Consider the following 18,025-nt stretch of genomic DNA (forward strand, 5'->3'; position numbering starts at 1 on the left):
GATCATGAATGAATTGATATTGCATGGTGTTCATGGCCCTTTCAACAAACTTCGCTGGGAAGAGAAGCCGTGAAATGGGTCTCCCTTCACTTCCACTTTGTGAATATTAAAAATAAGAAATATAATTGTTGAAGAGCCCTTCCAACTCATGTGGGAGACATAATTAAGCCTTTCTAGGTCAGTCACCAACTTCACAGCTACGACATGTTCTTCCAGGCAGAGACCTATAATTTATTTCCAAGTATTTATAGAGCCCACAATGACCTAAGGTTGTTCTGGAGCTGCAAAGTACTTATACCAACTGCCCAAAGATAGTAACAGCCTAAGGAACCACCTATTGAATGTTTTCCTGAATAATTGGGGGTTGTCAGGGTTTGGATTCCAAAGGGATTATTATTATTATTATTATTATTGGACATTTATAAAGCGCCTGGTTACGCGCACCGGCATGTCCCCGCGCTATGATAAGTGGAAGCAGCCGCCCAACCCACCCTTAGAGATGTCTACCTACTGTATAAATAGGTTTTGAGTTTTTTCCTGAACGTTGTCTCAGACGGTTCCAGGCGCAGTTCCAGAGGCAAAGCATTCAAACACCTGGGAGCCAGGTATCTGAAAGACCCCCTCCCATACGGGCCTTCCTTACTCTCGGAACCTTCAGTAACCCAGTGCGGGAGGAGCGAAGATTGCCCGTAGGCTCATACCAGGTCACCAGACTCTGAAGCGGAACCGGAGCTTTGCCGCTCAAAATGCGGTGACATGTGGAAAGAGCTTTAAACTCCACTCTTTTCCCTACAGGGAGCCAATGCAGTGCCTGAAGCGCTGCTTTAGAGGGAGATCTCTTAGGGAGCCTTAGAACTAAGCGCGCCGCTGCGTTTTGCAGCACTTGGAGGCGGCCCATGACCTTGGATGGCATTATAGGCCACAGATTCCTGCTAGGAAAAAGTGCAGCCTTCGAATCTTGACCTGTCAATCTTCGGCACCAATAAGTGATGTGACTTAAGATAGTGAAAAACACACAGGTGAACCCAAGAAAAGTTATGTCTAATGAAATCTGGCCTCTGCTATTCACAGATATAAAACAAAGACTCTTAAGCATCTTCATAACCGAGCCATTGCAAAGTGTGAAAATGTCAGATACTGGAGTCCAGCAGGGCTACCTCTGTAGCAACATTACAATCGCATTCCGAACCAGCTGAACCTATTGGGAAGTGCAGGCCAAAAGGTCAAGTTAATGAGTGTTTGCATAGTCTAGCCGAAAGCCCACTACTGATTGTGTAAACTCGTAACAAAAAAACTATTTTCCCGTAACAAGAAGATGAAAATAATAAGTGGAGAATACTTATGCCACTGGGGCGCTAAATGAAAGTTCCTCACCAAACAATGAATGACATACTATGTAAGAGACTGTAAAAAGAAGCAGTACAATCAGCCCTGTTACACCTCTCTAATGTAAAATAACATGTAGATTTATAAGAATAGTCACCAAAACAATACTTCCTGACGAGGGACAATTGTTATGTTGTGTATTTGGATAGAGCACTATCATTAGCGAGGGTATCCTGGCACTGAGCCGGTGTGTTTGCGCCTTTACTGTAGTGGCTGCTAAGTTGTGGAACTCTCTTCCGGATTTAATCAGGAGTCAGAACTCGCATTTGAGCTTTCTTAAGCAAATTAAAAACTGGCAATTCGCTGATTAGATTGGTAGGAACTGTGTAAGTGATCTGCCTGTTTATGAGATCCTCTTCTCGGTTTGCTCTTCCTCATGCATAGCGCGTCGATACCATTTGGTCTAATCACTTTAGAAATACCACAAATACAAAGAATTAGATTCAAAAGCCAGGATTCTGTTTCTTGCGGAGCTCAAGAAGTGAGGAGGAGGCTCCTTTGTAAATTTCACAAATCCCCATGGCACCTGGCCAAAAGACATAAGCGGATAATAAAGGTGGCCCACCTAACATCATCTCTTCTGACTTGTCTGAATTAGATTTCAGGCAGGATCTTACAACCATTCGGCCACTATAAGGCATGAGTAGAAATTTAGACCTGCTGCCTCATTCTTGCAATCAAGGCTAAACATAAATTGTACATCTCCCTATAAAACATACAGAACACATTTAAGGAACTCAATATCTGCCAATAGGCTACTTAAAACCTTGGCTGCTATTGATATTTTCCTCCTGTGCTGAAAATCGTTGATCATCATAGTTTTATGACGAGCTCAGCTCGTCATCAGCACAGCTCAACTGTGCCTCATGACGAGCTGAGCTCGTCACGAGCAGGGAAGGGGTTAAAGGCACAAAAGTGTTGAACTACAAAGACTTGATCGGATGGGGGTGTAAAAAAAAAAAACGGTCTGGCTTTGGTTGAACAGGAAGGAGCAGATCCAGTCTAGAGCGTTCCTTCTAATCCGGACTCACCCTCTAGAACAAGATGGAATGACATACCATGTACAACGCTGTAGAAAGGTGCATTTAAATCAGAGTTGCTACGGCTCCCTGATGTAAAATAATATGCAGATCAATAAGAAGAGCAATCAAAACATTACTTCCACTTTGTGAAACAGCCAGTACCAGTCTGGTTAAAGATTGTGCACCTTGATCCATTCAGATGGTTCTGTGTTCACGTATTTTTCCATTAGCTTGGCACAGTAAGGTAGAAGAGAAATCAGACGATGGTTGAATACAAATTTCCCCCAACGAACAGGTACTTCTGAAGGTAAGCTGGCTTATGCAGAGTAAATTATGTGATTGTCTGACATGTGGTTGAATATCTCAGAGACTTCCTCATTCCACTCTGCCTAAAAGAGTCACTAAAAACTAGCCTCTACGCCCAATTTACTTTTTTCCCCAGGAAATCTATTCGGCACAAGGTTTCTTTAGAGATACACCATGAGGGATATAGATATGCTAAATGATCACCTCATAGGAACAAACAGCAGCATGGTTCCTTCTTTGTTTTTATTGAAGCTCCTTTAACCTGATTAAATCAAAAACTTGGAGCAAACATCTACACTACATAAATTACGTTGGCAAACAGTAGTCTTTTGGGGGATTGGTGGGGCAATTGTGTATGCTCTTGTAATACTCTAGTTTACTTTACCTACAAGACTCAAAGTTAGCTGGTGAGAAGCAAAATAAATTAGTATTTTCTCATCATAAATATTAGTGCTATCAGCTTTTCACTCATCTTGACTTCATATATTAAGGCAAATCTATACGCCTTTGTATTTAAAGCAATTACTATGGTGTCAAACACTTTCAGATATAGCCAACCACAATAAAAGTTCTCTCTGTCCCACTTGTGCAAAACAGCTAGTACATTTTGAGATAAACTCGAACAACTAGACTTGGGCTTGTGTCACACACATGTACAAACCTCATCTCTATGCTTCTGACAAAATACCAAAAACTGTGTGGCAGCACTCTTTCGCCCTCGTGGGATAACAACTCCAGATTTCTTTTGGTTCACACGGGAGCCAACATCACTTCTCGACTCTGTGTTGGCAGCTGACTTTTTTGGAGTATTGCTCTTCTGTTCCAAACTGCTATTTTGACAAATTGAAGACCGCACTGGAAAGATCTTTCTTCTCTTTTTTGAAGCACCAGACTCATTCTCAGAATCTATAAACTCAGAAGTTTGCTCTGAATCAAGGTTTCCATCAAATCCTTCTTCAGATTGCACAGGAATCCCTACTTCCTTTGTTGCTCTGGGATTAAGATTAGGGCGCTCGTTGATGTAAACAAACGTGTACTTCAGTTTTCGGTCTTCCATTGACAATGTAAGAGATTCTTTTGCCTGCTTGAGACCAGTCTCCCATTGGTCACGCAGCTTTACAGCAATAGGTTTCAACAGCTGGAAAAAAAAATAAAGCACAGTTAAACCAAGCTTATCTTTAATATTCTTTAAAGACTTAGAATCTCACACTTTTATTTACATCCATCTTGTTATTTCACAGTAGAACTATATATATCTATAAATAAATAAATAAATAAATAAATCGCTCCAAACCCTCTCTCTCAGCCGGAAAAAAGTAGCGTCACTCGCGGGTTCTCTTTTGCTCAGATTTTATTCAGCGCTTCAACACAAACACGTTTCAGGGCTTCCCTTCGTCAGTGTGTGATTATTTACAAAAACGCAGCGCCATTTTTAAGAAACAAAATCAAAAGGCAGCAAAACAAAGGTGGGACTACTGTGGCGTAGGCACTCTAACCGCCATGTTACAATGTGCAAAAACCGCTTTTCCTGCAACAGTTTTGTCATATGTAATATATATACTATTTACAACCTTCAGTTATTTTTATGCACATTTTAGTGATGTGCATAAAAATAACTGAAGGTTGTAAATAGTGTATATATTACATATGACAACAACTTCTAATGATTGTATAAATGTAAAATAATGCAATTGTATATATTCAATGTTTGCATGAAAAGCGGACTTTGCACATTATAACAAGGCGGTTAGAGTGCCTACGCCATAGTAGTCCCACCTTTGTTTTGCTGCCTTTTGATTTTGTTTCTTAAAAATGGTGCCGCGTTTCTGTAAATCATCAGCAGTGCATTGCAGGCGTGCAAGTTATAGTGAGTCCATATAACTATAACGTGGGAATTTCAATGGTTTTATGTCAGTAAAATTTCCAGCTAACTATAACTGGTGTGAAACCTAAGGTTTTTTCAGTGAATTTCATAGGTTTTTTAAATGCTAATTCCTAACTATAACTGGTGTGAAACCTATGGTTTTTTCAGCATCACCGTGCTATACTATAACTGGCGAATTTGCGTGTATATATATATATATATATATATATATATATATATATATATATATATATACACACACACACACATTGTCATGAGTGATTTTTTGGTGTGATGGTGACTGTTGACAGGAGGATGTCACTTACCTGTAAATATATCTTTGCAGCATTGGCACCTTCATAAACTCACTTTGTGAACATCGTATGCAAACATGTTGCAGAGCTGTAAAATTAAATTACTTCACAGCAAGTAGAATACAGTTGACGGGGAAAGGTTCGGCCAAATAGTAGTGAGACATTAGTCGTCATAGGTGTTGCATTAAGGAAAAAATAAAATAAAATACCCTGCTAAGGACCCGGGATTCAATAGACTTGACGGTCACCTAAGGAGTGAAAAACAAGGTCATCAAGGCCCCATACAATATATAAGGATGGTCCAAGCATCATACTGGCCTCTACCAGCTTATGTCACAGCATTGCCATGGCACACCAAAGAAAATGACTAGATTTATTATTAAAGGAGGGGCCTATTGCACAAAAACCTATTCTGTCGAAAAAAAGAGCTCTATCTTGCGGGGACTCATGATCAATTTTAACTTCTCCAGCTGACACTGATAGGGGCTTCCAAGATGTGTGAACCCAAGCAAGCAAGTATGAGAAACAATCTACAGTGAGTTGATCTTGGATATGCCAAGAAGTGGGCTCTGGGAAGGGTAGCGGTCAGGAACTCAGCTGCTAGTGATTAAGGGAAGATAAAGTCAAGTTTCCATTTGTTAATGTGTTGGTCATGGTAGGAGGGCAAAGATTAATCAAACTCTATGAAAGGGATGCAGACTCATCTCAAACGCAAAAACAGTCAAGAATCTGTCTCAGAAATGACAAGGAGTCCCCTCACTAAGTCCTCCCCTCCAATCCCCCGAAAAAAGAAAGTGCAAAACCAACTGAGATACCAGGTTATGCAGTCATGCATAATCTCCTTTGGGAGATTTATTATTACACTCCTGCTCGTTAAGTGTGCCTTAACTCCCTTTTAATACTTTTTCTCACCTAACAGTGAATAGCTCTTGTGCAGCTTTGGAACACTTTTCAATACTTTCATTTGTAGTAATTCTTCACAACATATAGCACTCATAAGCCTGGTTAGGTGTCACCCCTTTCCATGTAGTTGGCAACGCTATCGCCATCTAAAGTAACAATGAAGGTCAGAGTGGAAACCTACTGTAAGGAAGTTATTTGATGGCGATATGACCGCTAAAGGTAAAGCTGCTGAGAGGAGTGTTAGTGGGCACCTCAACATGCTGCTATTATCTGAATTGTTTGTCAGTAATGGCGAAAGGAACTACTTCCAGCCTTACTGCCTGAAGCACTTTGCTCATGAAATTACTCTGTAATCCATAAAGGCACAATCAAATAAAGGATAGACTCTTAATGTTTTGCTAACCTTTTGTTTGCCATAGGGCGTGGCTTGCCGGCTGCATGATGGCCGCACTCTAAGTGGGCTCTGCCGGCCAAGCGAACAATCCGTCAGAATCCTGCAGATGACGGCACTGATACTGCCTACAACCGGCATAACCTGTCCCGCTGGTGCCGAGGCCCCGTCCTGTGCTGCACCTGACCTTCGTGGGCTGTGGATGGCGGCCTGCTCGCAGCGCCGGGCTTGAACTTCCCCCAGTCGGCGTGGCCCAGCCCTTCTTCCGCTGAGGCCCGTTATGTGACCTGGTACCCCGCACTGCCTGAGGAGTTTCCGGAGTATCCTGGATTGCCTCCCGGTGTTTGGCGCTGTCGCCGGGGCTATCTACGGCGGGGTAGGGGGCCCACGCGTTGTACCGCTCGGCCCGGGCCTTGCGCCGCTCTAGCACCCTATTCCACCTCCACTGGCGCCGACGCCACTGGCTACAGGCTCCCGGGCCCAGCAACGTGAGCGGTGTGCCCCACTTGTTTCCTCGCTGTGTCTGCCCCTGCCTGGCGCGTACCCCGGGCAGCATACCTGCTGTGCAGCGAAAATCCACCATGCATCCACCCCTGCTGCCTCCTTCAGCGGCTCGCTACGATCGCGCTGCCATGGGGCGAATACTCATGGGCGCCATCACTGTTCATCCGGGGCCTTCCTACTGTGGCTCCCCTCTGTACCTGGTGCATCGCTCCTTGCTGCTGTCTGGGTCTGCCTTGGATCTGTGAATGAGTATCTGCCGTGGAGTTTAGCAGATGAGCCCGGGCCTGCAACTCCTCTCTCCACCTCCTCCAGAGTCCCTCAACGTCTTTCTCTTACGCCTGCTGCCTAGAGGTCTGATGCGCTGCCCGTTCCGCCTCGGGCCCGGCCCGGAGCTCCTCCAACTGCCACACATTGCTCCGCTCCTTCACACTGGCGTGCAGCCCTGTGGCGGGGTGAGTAGGGGGAGGGGAGAGGGGGGAGAGCGGACCACCCTGGAACTCTGGTGTCTGCCTTGCCTTCTGTGGCATCTCTGTGGTGCTGTCCGATTTATGTTGCTGTCACACTGAGGCCTACATCCCTGTGCTGGCGGCTACTGAGGTGCAGATTGTTGTGTGCCCTTCGGAGTTCCCCAGGCTCTCAAGCTAATCAAATTCGCTGCTATCGGCTCCGCGTCTTTGGCCCTATACTGGACTGTTGGTCAGTGGGCCACAATGATACCCACTCGGTCCTCCTTGAGCTATCCGGTTTGGCTGCCGCTTTAGCTCCTACGACGTCTGCCACACCCCTCTGCCATTATACCTCGTCCTTGAATTGCCTGGACTGACTACTGCCACCCCCTAGAGAAAGGGACCCTGCCATCTCCACCGTTTGGGACTGCTGGGCGACAGCCTTCTTATACTGTGCTAAATACGCGGACCCAATTTGGCACCCTTCTCCGCTCCTATTCCCAGGTGTGATTTCCTTCTGTCTCAGCCTGCCATGGGGAGGACTGACCCAAAGCAACCCAAAATCACCTACGACCAGCGCAGATCTACGCGCTAAGACGGTGCGGGATCGCATTGCGGTGATCCCACGACCAACATGACATGAGGCTCCCCCTGCTCGAGACGATGACCTGAAGGCGATAATACTCAAAGCCAAATCCACGGTCATCGGAATCGCGGCTCAACAGGACCAACTGTCCACCCACCTTGACTCGGTCAAGGCCCGGGTGGACTCTCACGACTCCCGCCTCCTGCATGTTGAGTCCTGGGTATCAGACGCTGAGGACGCCGCAACTCAGGATCGCCAGAAGTTACTGCAAATGGACAAAATCCTGGACATTATTTGGAATAAAAATGAAGATTTGGAGGCCCGTTCCCGGCAGAGCAACCTCCGCATCATGGAAGTGCCAGAGTCCACCAATATTTCCCACATGGAGGACATTATGGAGCAGCTCATAAGGGGACTCTTTGGTGACATTCTCTCCCTCGTCTTTATTGTTAAACGGACTAATCGCTCCCTCGGGCCCACGTCCTGACCCCAAATTACCTGCGCGCCCCATAATTGCAAAGATTTTGAATTTTAGAGACCGCAATGACATTTTACGTGCGGCCCAAGACAGGGGAAAATATGTCACCAAGGCAATTCGCTTTACTTTTACCCAGACTACACCATTGCAGTCCAAGCAGCCTGACGTGAATTCCTCCCAGCCAAAAGAGTTCTTCAAAAACACAAAGTCACCTACTCATTGGCGTACACGGCGACGTGGAGGGCCCGACAAGGAGCGAAGTAACGTTTTTATGATCCCAGAGATGCTCTCATTTTTGCCAAGAAACTCGACAAAACTCTTCGCACCTCACCTTCTAGCTCTCAAACCGCTGCACCTGAACACCTTAGTGACAATGATTAACCGGTTGTGCTTTAATGGCTTAATATTTCATAATGTTGTATGAAGCTCCGGTAGCTTGGCCACTCTGCTTTATTGCGGGGGAGTTCGCCGAGCTCTGCAATGCTTTCACAGGATAATTACCTTATCTAACATTGTTTCCCCTTTTCCAAGTTGTGGGTTCCTGGGGTGGGAATGGGTGGTATCTCAGCCTGATTGGGGGGTTGGAGTTGGTTGGGGGGACTTTTGGTAATGCTCTATGGTTGTGGGGGTGGGGCGGGTTGATTGGGGGTCAGATAGAAAATAGTTTTTTCCCTTGTTGGCTACTGTATCGCATCTTGTCGGCTACATGGGAGAAGGTTGGGTTCGAGGGAAGTTTAAGTTTTCTTGTTCTAATTTTGTATATCTTTTCAGCACACAACACTGTACTATTATGCTTGATCACGGTCATATGTCTGTACAATGCACCTCACCCTTTTATAGGCTGGCAGCTTTTGGATCGACTCAGTTTGTTTTATCCTCATCTCCATTTCAGTGATGTTCCTCATAGTCAGACATTCTTTACAAATGCAGGCACTGGTGGGCTCCATTGCACTTTTCTGTGACTGCTCAGTCCATTGTACATTTAGGTATATCTACACCTGTTTTACACACCAGATTTGGGTCACAGACTGGTATAGCGTTTTGTGACCGACACCATACGCTGGACTTGAATATCCGCGGTCTCAATGACCATCACAAGGTCAGGCTCATACACTCCCACTTAATCCGACAAAGTTGACATATGCCTTTCACAGGAAACCCACCGGCTACTAGCGTCCTCCATCAGATTCACACTCCTCTTTTTACTCCTCTTATTCCAGTGGGGTGTCCACTCCGATTCGGAAGGGGGTCCCATGGAGCACGACGCAGGTTATTACTGACCCAGATGGGCGTTACGTCATCCTACATGGCTCCCTGTTGATCACAATCCATGACGATCGCAGCCGTGTACGGCCCTAATTCGGACGACACCGACTTCTTCACTCACGTATGGCACCTTATTTTGTCCTTAGGACCTGCGGCGCTTCTCTCCTTCAGTCAATTCTCACAGCTAACTCGTTATTTGATACATGGCGTCACATGTGGCCCGAGGTTAGGGAGGGCACTTGCGTCACCGGTGCCCGCGGCTGTTGGTCTTGTACCGATCTTTGGATTACCTCCCCTGATGTCCTCACTTGGCTCACCTCTTCTAATAATATGGCTCGTACACCCTCGAATCATGCGCCAGTCCAGCTCTGCCGCCTTCCCCACTCCCCTCAGCGTGTCTTCACCTGGAGGCTTCCTCCGAACGCTCTCCGAGATTCTGTTTTCTGTAATGCGATGCGATGCGATCCAAACCGCTATTTCTAACTATTTCGACTTGAACGTCAGTTCCGTAGATTAAGCATCCACTTTGTGGGAAGGATTCAACACTGATCCGAGGTGACTATCACCAAACAATCTGGTGTCCTTCGCTCAATCCTCTCCACTTTACACAGGCTTGAGGCGGAGATTAAGGCCCTGGACGCTGTTCAAGCAATCCATCAAAGCCATGAGAATCTCGCTCTTCTGCGTGAAAAACATACAGAATTCACTGAGGAGGCCAATCGGGAACTCTTTCCTTGGTAGGGAGGACAAAGATCGCCGTTTCGGTGAGTGTGATCGGCCTGGCCATCCTCCTCAGTCCCCCTCATGCCGCGTCATATATTACAGCCCTCAGGGATAGCAGCCCCACCAGAACCACCTCTCCGGAGGAAATTAAGACCAGATTTACTGGCTATTACTCGCAACTATATACCGCGGGCTCCACTCCCACGCATGAGGATTTTAATCAATATTTTGACACTATCGCTTTGGACTGGCTTGAGGATTACCACCACAAATTCTTAGATGAGCCCCTCTCTAAGGAAGAAATACTTGCAGCCATAAATAGCTTACCCAGTGACAAGGCCCCTGGTTTGGATGGTCTCCCCGCCTCATTCTACAAGACCGTTGCATCTCTGCCTGAGCCTCATTTGGCAGCTATTTAGAATGACTCCTTTGATAATGGCCTCTTACCGCAATCGCTTCATGAGGCAATGATAACTCTTCTACTTATCCCGGACAAGCTGAGATTTGTATCGTTCCCTGTCCTTGATTAATATAGACAACTAAATCTTTGCGAAGTTGCTGGCCTCCCGACTTCTCCTCCTCATGCCTACCATCGCTCTACCGGACTAGTCCGGCTTCATCCCAGGCCACGCCACTTCTCATAATCTTCAAACTATTTTCTCTGTCCTCCATCAGATTAATCCCAACCTTCCAGTTGTCGCGGCTTCGCTTGATGCCACTAAGGCTTTCGACACCCTTGAGTGGCCTTTTTTTATTCTTTCTTTTACCTCGCCTCAGCTTCAGTGACATCTCTATTCATATGATATCACTCCGTTATACCAGCCCCTTCTCCCGTCTTTCTATTAACGGCCAGATCTCTGACCCGATATCGGTTGGACGGGGTTCTCTGCAGTGGTCCCCACTTTCCCCTATGCTCTTCGCTATTGAGATGGAGCCACTCGCTGCCCGGCTCCGGCAACACCACACCCAGACAGGCATTGGCTTCTCGAATCGCGCCCTCTTGGTTTCTATGTACGCGGATATTACACTATACGTCCGCCACCCTCATGTCAACCTCAGCACTCTAGTGCGCCAGATAATACGGCTCGGTGGTCTGTCTGGCATACAGGTAAGCTGGAGCAAGTCAGTTCTGTTCCCGCTTACTGATGCCACTAAGCCTTTTACCCCTGACTTTCCTTTTGTATGGGCCTTCGGCCCCACTTGCTATCTGGATATTTGTCTGAGTAGAGACCTGGATGATCTATGGCGTGCCAATTTGGATTGGCTCGAGTCTAAAATACCTCACTGGAATCGACTCCCCTGGTCTCTGGCCGGTCGCATCACCATTGCCAAGATGGTCGTCCTCCCGAAGTTTCTTTACCTCTTTTTGAATATCCCCCTGCCTATGACTTCGCATTTTTTTCGTAGACTCCGCTTCCTGATCATATCTCTCATCTGGGCTGGCAAGCAACCCAGGATTGCATTCAACATCCTCACACTCCCCATGTCAGTTGGCGGCATGGCCGCTCCCGGATTTAAACTCTAAGCTTTATGTGCTCAGGCCAGTTTTCTTCACTTCTGGATTCACCCCTCTCCCTTTCAGCCACATGTCGCGGTCGAGACTGACCTCGCGGCCCCTTGGCCCTTGAACACTGCGCTGTTCGCCCTGACTGTCCGTCCACAAGCTGAGGTTGACACGGTTGAGACAATGCGGTGGGCCTCGCTGTGTCTACGTCGCCTCTCTATTTCCCCCAGGTTATCTGCTAACACCTTGCCGATTTTAAGCCACCCTTCCATTCCCTCCTCTCCAACCTTCTGGTATGTCCAGGCATGCCGCATGTCTTGGACTCAAGACACTGGCGGATCTATACCCTGGAAATTCTTTCCATTCTCTTCCAGCCTCCTCAGGCCCTCTGGATACTTTGCTCTTTCATCATTTACGGGCGATTTGCAGTAAGCTACATCCCTCGTTTCCCCAGCCTTCTCAGTCAATGCTTACTCTTGACTTCATCTATTCCTCTCCCTCCCCTAAGAAGCTGGTGACCAAATTATATGCAATCACCTTGTCGATGCCTCCATTTCCACCGACCACGCTCGTGTAGCATGGGGTAAGGATATTGTAGGAGGGTGGATACCTGACTATGGTTACCCCCAACTTTTTGCCTGGTTTTTTGCCGGTTTTCCGACTTAGTTGACCTGGGACCCTGCTATTCAGGACCCCAGGCCTACTCCCCTCTCTGTAAAATGCATTCCATGTACCTTAGGTGCATACCCAATTGGATACTGAGTCACCTTATCAGTCCCTGTACAGTGTACCTTAGGTACCCAGGGCCTAGGTGTACCCAGGGCCTACCAGGGGCTGAAGCATGTATTATGCCACCCCTGGCTGGCCATCCAAATCTGACACAACTGGCTGCACGACAGCTGGGGCAAGGTGGTGTAATCACCCTTATCTTTAGATATAGTATACCTATATCTAACCCTAAAATGGACACATGTATTCCTATCAGTCACTCCTATGGCAGGCCTTAACAATCCTGAAGGCAGAGTGCTTGGAATCATGTGAGATGGTGCTCTGGCCTGAGCTGAGCCCGTTTGCAGCTTGCGGAACCAAGTCCTAATAGCTGTTCCATGATAACGAATACCATATACTCTTAAGTGCATTATAATCCTCGCGGTTATTTGCCAACTGTGGTATCGCTTTATCAAAACATGTCGAGTAAGGTGTCATACGAATTGGAATACTAACCCCTCGCCAATTCTGGCGACGGGGTTAGCATTCCACCCTTCTAGAGGGACACGACATGTATGTAACTGTGAACCCCGGTTAAAGTTAACTCGAACCTCAGCATCACAAAATGGATGCTGCCACCACAGACACAAGTCTGACCTCCTGCTGCTGGGAGTCCTTCCAGCGAGGAGAGCTTGGACAAAAAGTTTCCTGTCAGGGGCGGTGCTAGCACCATCCCACACAGGGTTTTGTGTATCCCAGGAAGGCAGGGCTGAGAGGAAGGTGACTGCAAGTGGCACCCCGGTGCTCACTGTGCATATGCCGGCTTGAACCAGTTCCAGGGGCACACCAGCCCCTGAGCTGGGGAAAGTCTGGACAGGGGAGAGGTGTGTTACCACCCCCCTTCCTGGTCCCACCCATGGGCAGGACCTAGTTGCGAGCCAACCCCTTTTCTTAGTATAAAGGTAGGAGCGGGCCCCCTTCCCAAACTAGATAATTCTGAATCTTGATGACTTTCCACGAAAGAACTCTTGAACCTTTCTGAAGACTCTCCCTTGTGGCTAAGGAGTAGCTACCCTGCACAAGCGGGCACCATCTAAGCGCATGCGGTTTGCTGCAAGTCCATCCTCCGGATCAAGACTGCCCAGCTAGACGAGACCCGGATTCCCTGCAATCTCTGACCTCTACCTACATCATCAGCCCAGCTGAGATTCGTGGGTGTGACGAGATCCGAGGGACCGGCCATCTTCAGAACCTGCACGACGCTTATACAGCACGACCGCCGAGGGATCCTCGAGTGAGTGCTTTGGGGTTTGAGAAACCCGAACCCTGAGCAGCTCCAGCACCGAAGTCCAGCCCCCCAGCATCCACGAGATCTGCGTGGGGCCCTTCTGCTCTTTGCTGCTCACCGCGTTGTCCGGCTACTTGCCTGCTGGCTTGTGGCCCTCCTGACGACGAACCACGACACTTCCATCGCTGGTCTGGTTGCTCCAGACTGGCCCTTGCTCCCCTCCAACAGAGGAGCACCCCTGACCCTCCTGGTCCACTCCAGACGCCATCTTGAGTCCACAGCGTGGGCTTGCCTTTGCCAAGGCTTGTTGCTCCAATCCTGGTTTCAGCAGCGCCGACAGCAGACACCTTCGTGGGACAGCTCGCACCTCCATCCTGGTCGCCGACAACGCCTCCTGGTTCGAGAGACTGCAGAGCCCAGCGTCGCTCACTCACCTGGTCGAGGTGACTTCATCCGGTGCCATCCTGGTGCCCATCTGATCACTGGCTAGTGATCAAGAACTGAGTCCCCTCTGCTTTCAGGTCATCTTCAACTCCGATCCAGGCTTGGATCCCATCGAACTTCATCACTAGTCGCCTGCCAGCAACAACTTCTTTCAGGCTCCATAGACTGTAACGAGGATTCCCGACGTCTTTTGAACCCTATGCAGCCGCAGCCCCTGGGCTAGGTAACTAGCATTTCGGTGCTCCAACATAGGTTCACTATCTAAGTGTCCAGATCCTTTTTCGTTTTCAGCCTAACTAGTCAGATTCGTCTGATAACACTAACTTTACGAAATCTAGCATCCATAGACTGTCCCGCATCCCGCGTGAGAGTGCACACTCTGCCCCCGATCTCCCTAGGCCTCCTGCTCCTAACCTGAAGGTTCTGTAGTGTAGTCCTAGCGATCCTAAAGCCTCTGGATCCAGTTACTTACCTGCTAGTATTTCGCATTCCACTTTTGTAGTATATGGTTTTTCGTGCCCCTCGGGCATTTGTGTAAATTGTGCAACTTAAAAGTATTTTCTTAAGAGTTTTGTTGTGTGCTTAGCTCCCTGACTCATAAAGAGATCAGGGTAGACTTGTTATAAATAAATATCCTTTTATTTTCATAACAACTTGTGTGGTGTCCTTTCACTTGGTGTTCAAGGGGTATATGTGATGGTATAACAGCTGGCTTAACACGCCCTCTAGAGTTTAGCCTAAAGACTGCTCTTGTCCATGCTACTAGGATAGCTGGTCTAGAAGGTTGACTTACAACCAATCAATAAGGGTCGTTTGGAATGATACATAGTGATCACTAGAATAGTGAGCACTGCATATCAGGCCAACTTCTCACAGATATTTCCCAAGCTGACTGGCTCTATTGCTGCAACCAGACAAACAAATCATCTCCCAATTATCGCCTTCGTCTTATAAACTTAAAATATTTACACAGGGTTTACCGCATCCCGCTCAGCTACATAAACTGGGACTCATCCCTGACAATAGATGCCTGCGCTGCTCTGACCCTGCTGCTGATTCCGCCCGTTTGGCCTCGCTATGCCCTAGAGTGTCTGATTTCTGGCAGGAGGTTTGCGCAGCTATCTCGGAGATTAACTCTTCGCTGATACGGCCTGACCCACCGTTATGCCTGCTGGGCTTCGTTAAATTCTTCCCGGACGCCTCTCACCGACTGATTGCAATGCTACTTGTCCTTGCGCGGAGTAGGGTGGCCATGTGTTGGGGGCGTAGACCGGCACCTAAATTTGCACAGTGGCTCGAGGACGCCTCTGGATGTCAGACGCTACTATCGGAATTCTGGGATCTTATGTCCGCCAGATCTCGTCCTCCTGACATATGGGGTCCCCTGGTGACATACCTTCAAATCCGTTCTCCTCCTAGCCAGACTGCCTCCCCCGCGCTCCCCGCCGGCACTCTGCCAGGGGCAGCCGCCAGTGCTGGTCAGTAGCTATCTCCCCTTCTATTCCCAATGCTCTGGAGTCGGTAGTGCTCTTTCCTCTAAGGTGCGGACATTACAGTATCCCTGCTTTATTTGGCTTATTGATGTGATTTTAGTATTGTACAGGATAATGTCTTTATTTGATCGGTCTTCCTCTGGTGTTGTGCTATGTAACTGATGCATCAGGCATGATGCTTTGACTTGATGTAGATTTGTATGCTGATTATGCTGAATCTTTCAACAAAGATTTTTAGAAGAAAAAAAGTATTTTGTTTGCCATCAGGCATCAATTCATGGACTTGAGTGATTGATGAAGAGGAGGTCCTGACCAGACTAAAGGAGGTGACAGATAGGGATCTGCAGTTGACTCCAGGTGTTTGCCTGCTGCACTGGTTTCCCCACACAGCCCGTAACAAGATCACCAGTGAATTCATAGATTTAGGATATGTCCTAGCTAAAAGGGAGATTACTAGTCATTGGAAAGCAGTCACTACCCTTAATACAGCGCAATGGCTGCGTGAATTTATAAAGTGGGAGGATTGTGAGGGGATTTTCTGACTACAAACGGCCCAGAGAGTCAACAATGATAAATTGCTGGAAACAGCTAGGGCCTGGGTAGCGATGATGGACCTAGATGATGGACCTAGTAAAGAGCCGGACTGATGATGACGACGACTGACCTTCTGAAGGTGGGGGACTCATTTTCCAGCTCTGGAACATTGCCTCTGTTGCATAGGCGGGACGGATGATGGAACCCTGATTACTGACATAAGGATTTCCATAGGGTGGTAGGAATGCATGCTGGGCGACATGAGAGGTATGGGGGAGAGCGACGTGTGAGGGGAGGGGGGAGGAAGGGATGGAGGGGGGGGACAGGGAATGGGGGGGGGGGGGGGGAGGAGTTCTGTGGAACGTAGTCTTCTTAAAAACCTTACATATCTGGCACAACACAAGCTAAAATACCATATGATATTAAAATTACTGTGCCTGCAACGGCTTGCATCAAAATTGAAACACTATTTTCTTTAACAATAACCAAAAAATTACAATTTAGGCTTTAGATTCTAGGTGAGTATTTGCTTTACTTGCCCAAATTCTTAACTATCATAAGTCATTGACAGATAGGGAATTATTTCCCACATCCTCATCATATGATCGGACTATGCAGTCAATCAGGATGCGCCATGAAGACTTCAATCGCAGAACACCTGCTGCATCGGATTCCAGTGCCCACTTTACTACCACCAATAATCACATATGCCTGACCTTCTCCAACTAAGACCCAATTATAACCAGTGAATGTCATAATTATCATGTAACCCCTCACCCTGTTTCCAAAACATACACTACCTACTTAGAAACAGCACCAGGCCAAGGTCTCTTTCTAGAGAACAGAGAGTCTTTACTATTCTCAAACTAGTCAAAGTACTGACAACAACTGAGGGCATACTGGGCTCTTATTACACAAGTAACCTCAGACCATCAAAATAGAATGAACATGATCGCACAAAAGTAATTTTAAAATGTAAAACAACTCACTGTTCTAGTTTCCCCCCACACCTTCAAATAGTTTACTCAGAAAAATAAAGCCCCTCAGTTTCAAAGAACCACAGTAACGTTCTCAGAAAACAATGCAACTTCCTTAAGCTATAGCATATCAATTTGAGAAACCCACCACCCTGGAACCAACTTGTTTCATTTTACTGAGGTTCTTTTGACTTTGACCAATCCAGTCAGATCACATCTTTAATAAACTGCACTCTATTTAGCTGAATATCAGCAGCTAAATATTGGATAAAGATCAGACTTTAAGGTAACCAAACATCTGGATCAAATTCTACTAAAGTAGCTGAATCAGTGCTGGAGCAAAGAGTGATTGGGCCTACCCATCACTGCTACTGCTGCTCTGTGTAGGAGGCTCGGTTTCTGTTGCAGTAACCCCTCCCTCAACCCCCACACTTTTTGCCAGATGTCTGATGCACTTTGACTTGATGTGCCCTGGGTCCCTGCCAATCAGGTTCCCTGAGCCAGTGGTCTTTCACAAAACTGTAATTTGGTACCCCAATTGGCACCTCTCTGGCCACATGTAAGTCCCTTGTAAAAGGAAACAAGGGTACCAAGAGCACAGTGACCAGGGAAGGACTCTAAGGGCTGCAGCACATATTGTGTCTCCCTTAGAGCTCTTGTACCTGAACACACACACACACACACTGCCAATACGGGCTGCATGTTTTGGTGCAGAGAAAAGTGAAGAGTCGACATGGCACACATTCTGTGTGCCTTGCCTACAACCCACTGCCTATGTTATATATAAGACACTCTTCTAGCTGGGTGCAATATACTAATAGTGAGGGTATGTAGCAGCCCACTGCCTATGGTATAGTTAGGACACTGCTCTAGCTGAGTGCACTACAC

General features: G+C 47.2%; 1 protein-coding gene across 1 annotated transcript in view; it reads right to left on the reverse strand.

Annotated features, from left to right (window-relative positions):
• Positions 1 to 18,025, reverse strand: part of NSD2 (nuclear receptor binding SET domain protein 2) — a 1,128,833-nt gene that overhangs the window by 886,771 nt on the left and 224,037 nt on the right. The window contains exon 5 of the mRNA XM_086964209.1: positions 3,376 to 3,852. Within this exon, the coding sequence (XP_086820335.1) occupies positions 3,376 to 3,852 (477 nt within the window). The remainder of the gene's footprint in view (positions 1 to 3,375; positions 3,853 to 18,025) is intronic.

Source organism: Lissotriton vulgaris, chromosome 3_2, assembly GCF_964263255.1.
Source record: "Lissotriton vulgaris chromosome 3_2, aLisVul1.2, whole genome shotgun sequence".
Lineage (NCBI taxonomy): Eukaryota > Metazoa > Chordata > Amphibia > Caudata > Salamandridae > Lissotriton > Lissotriton vulgaris.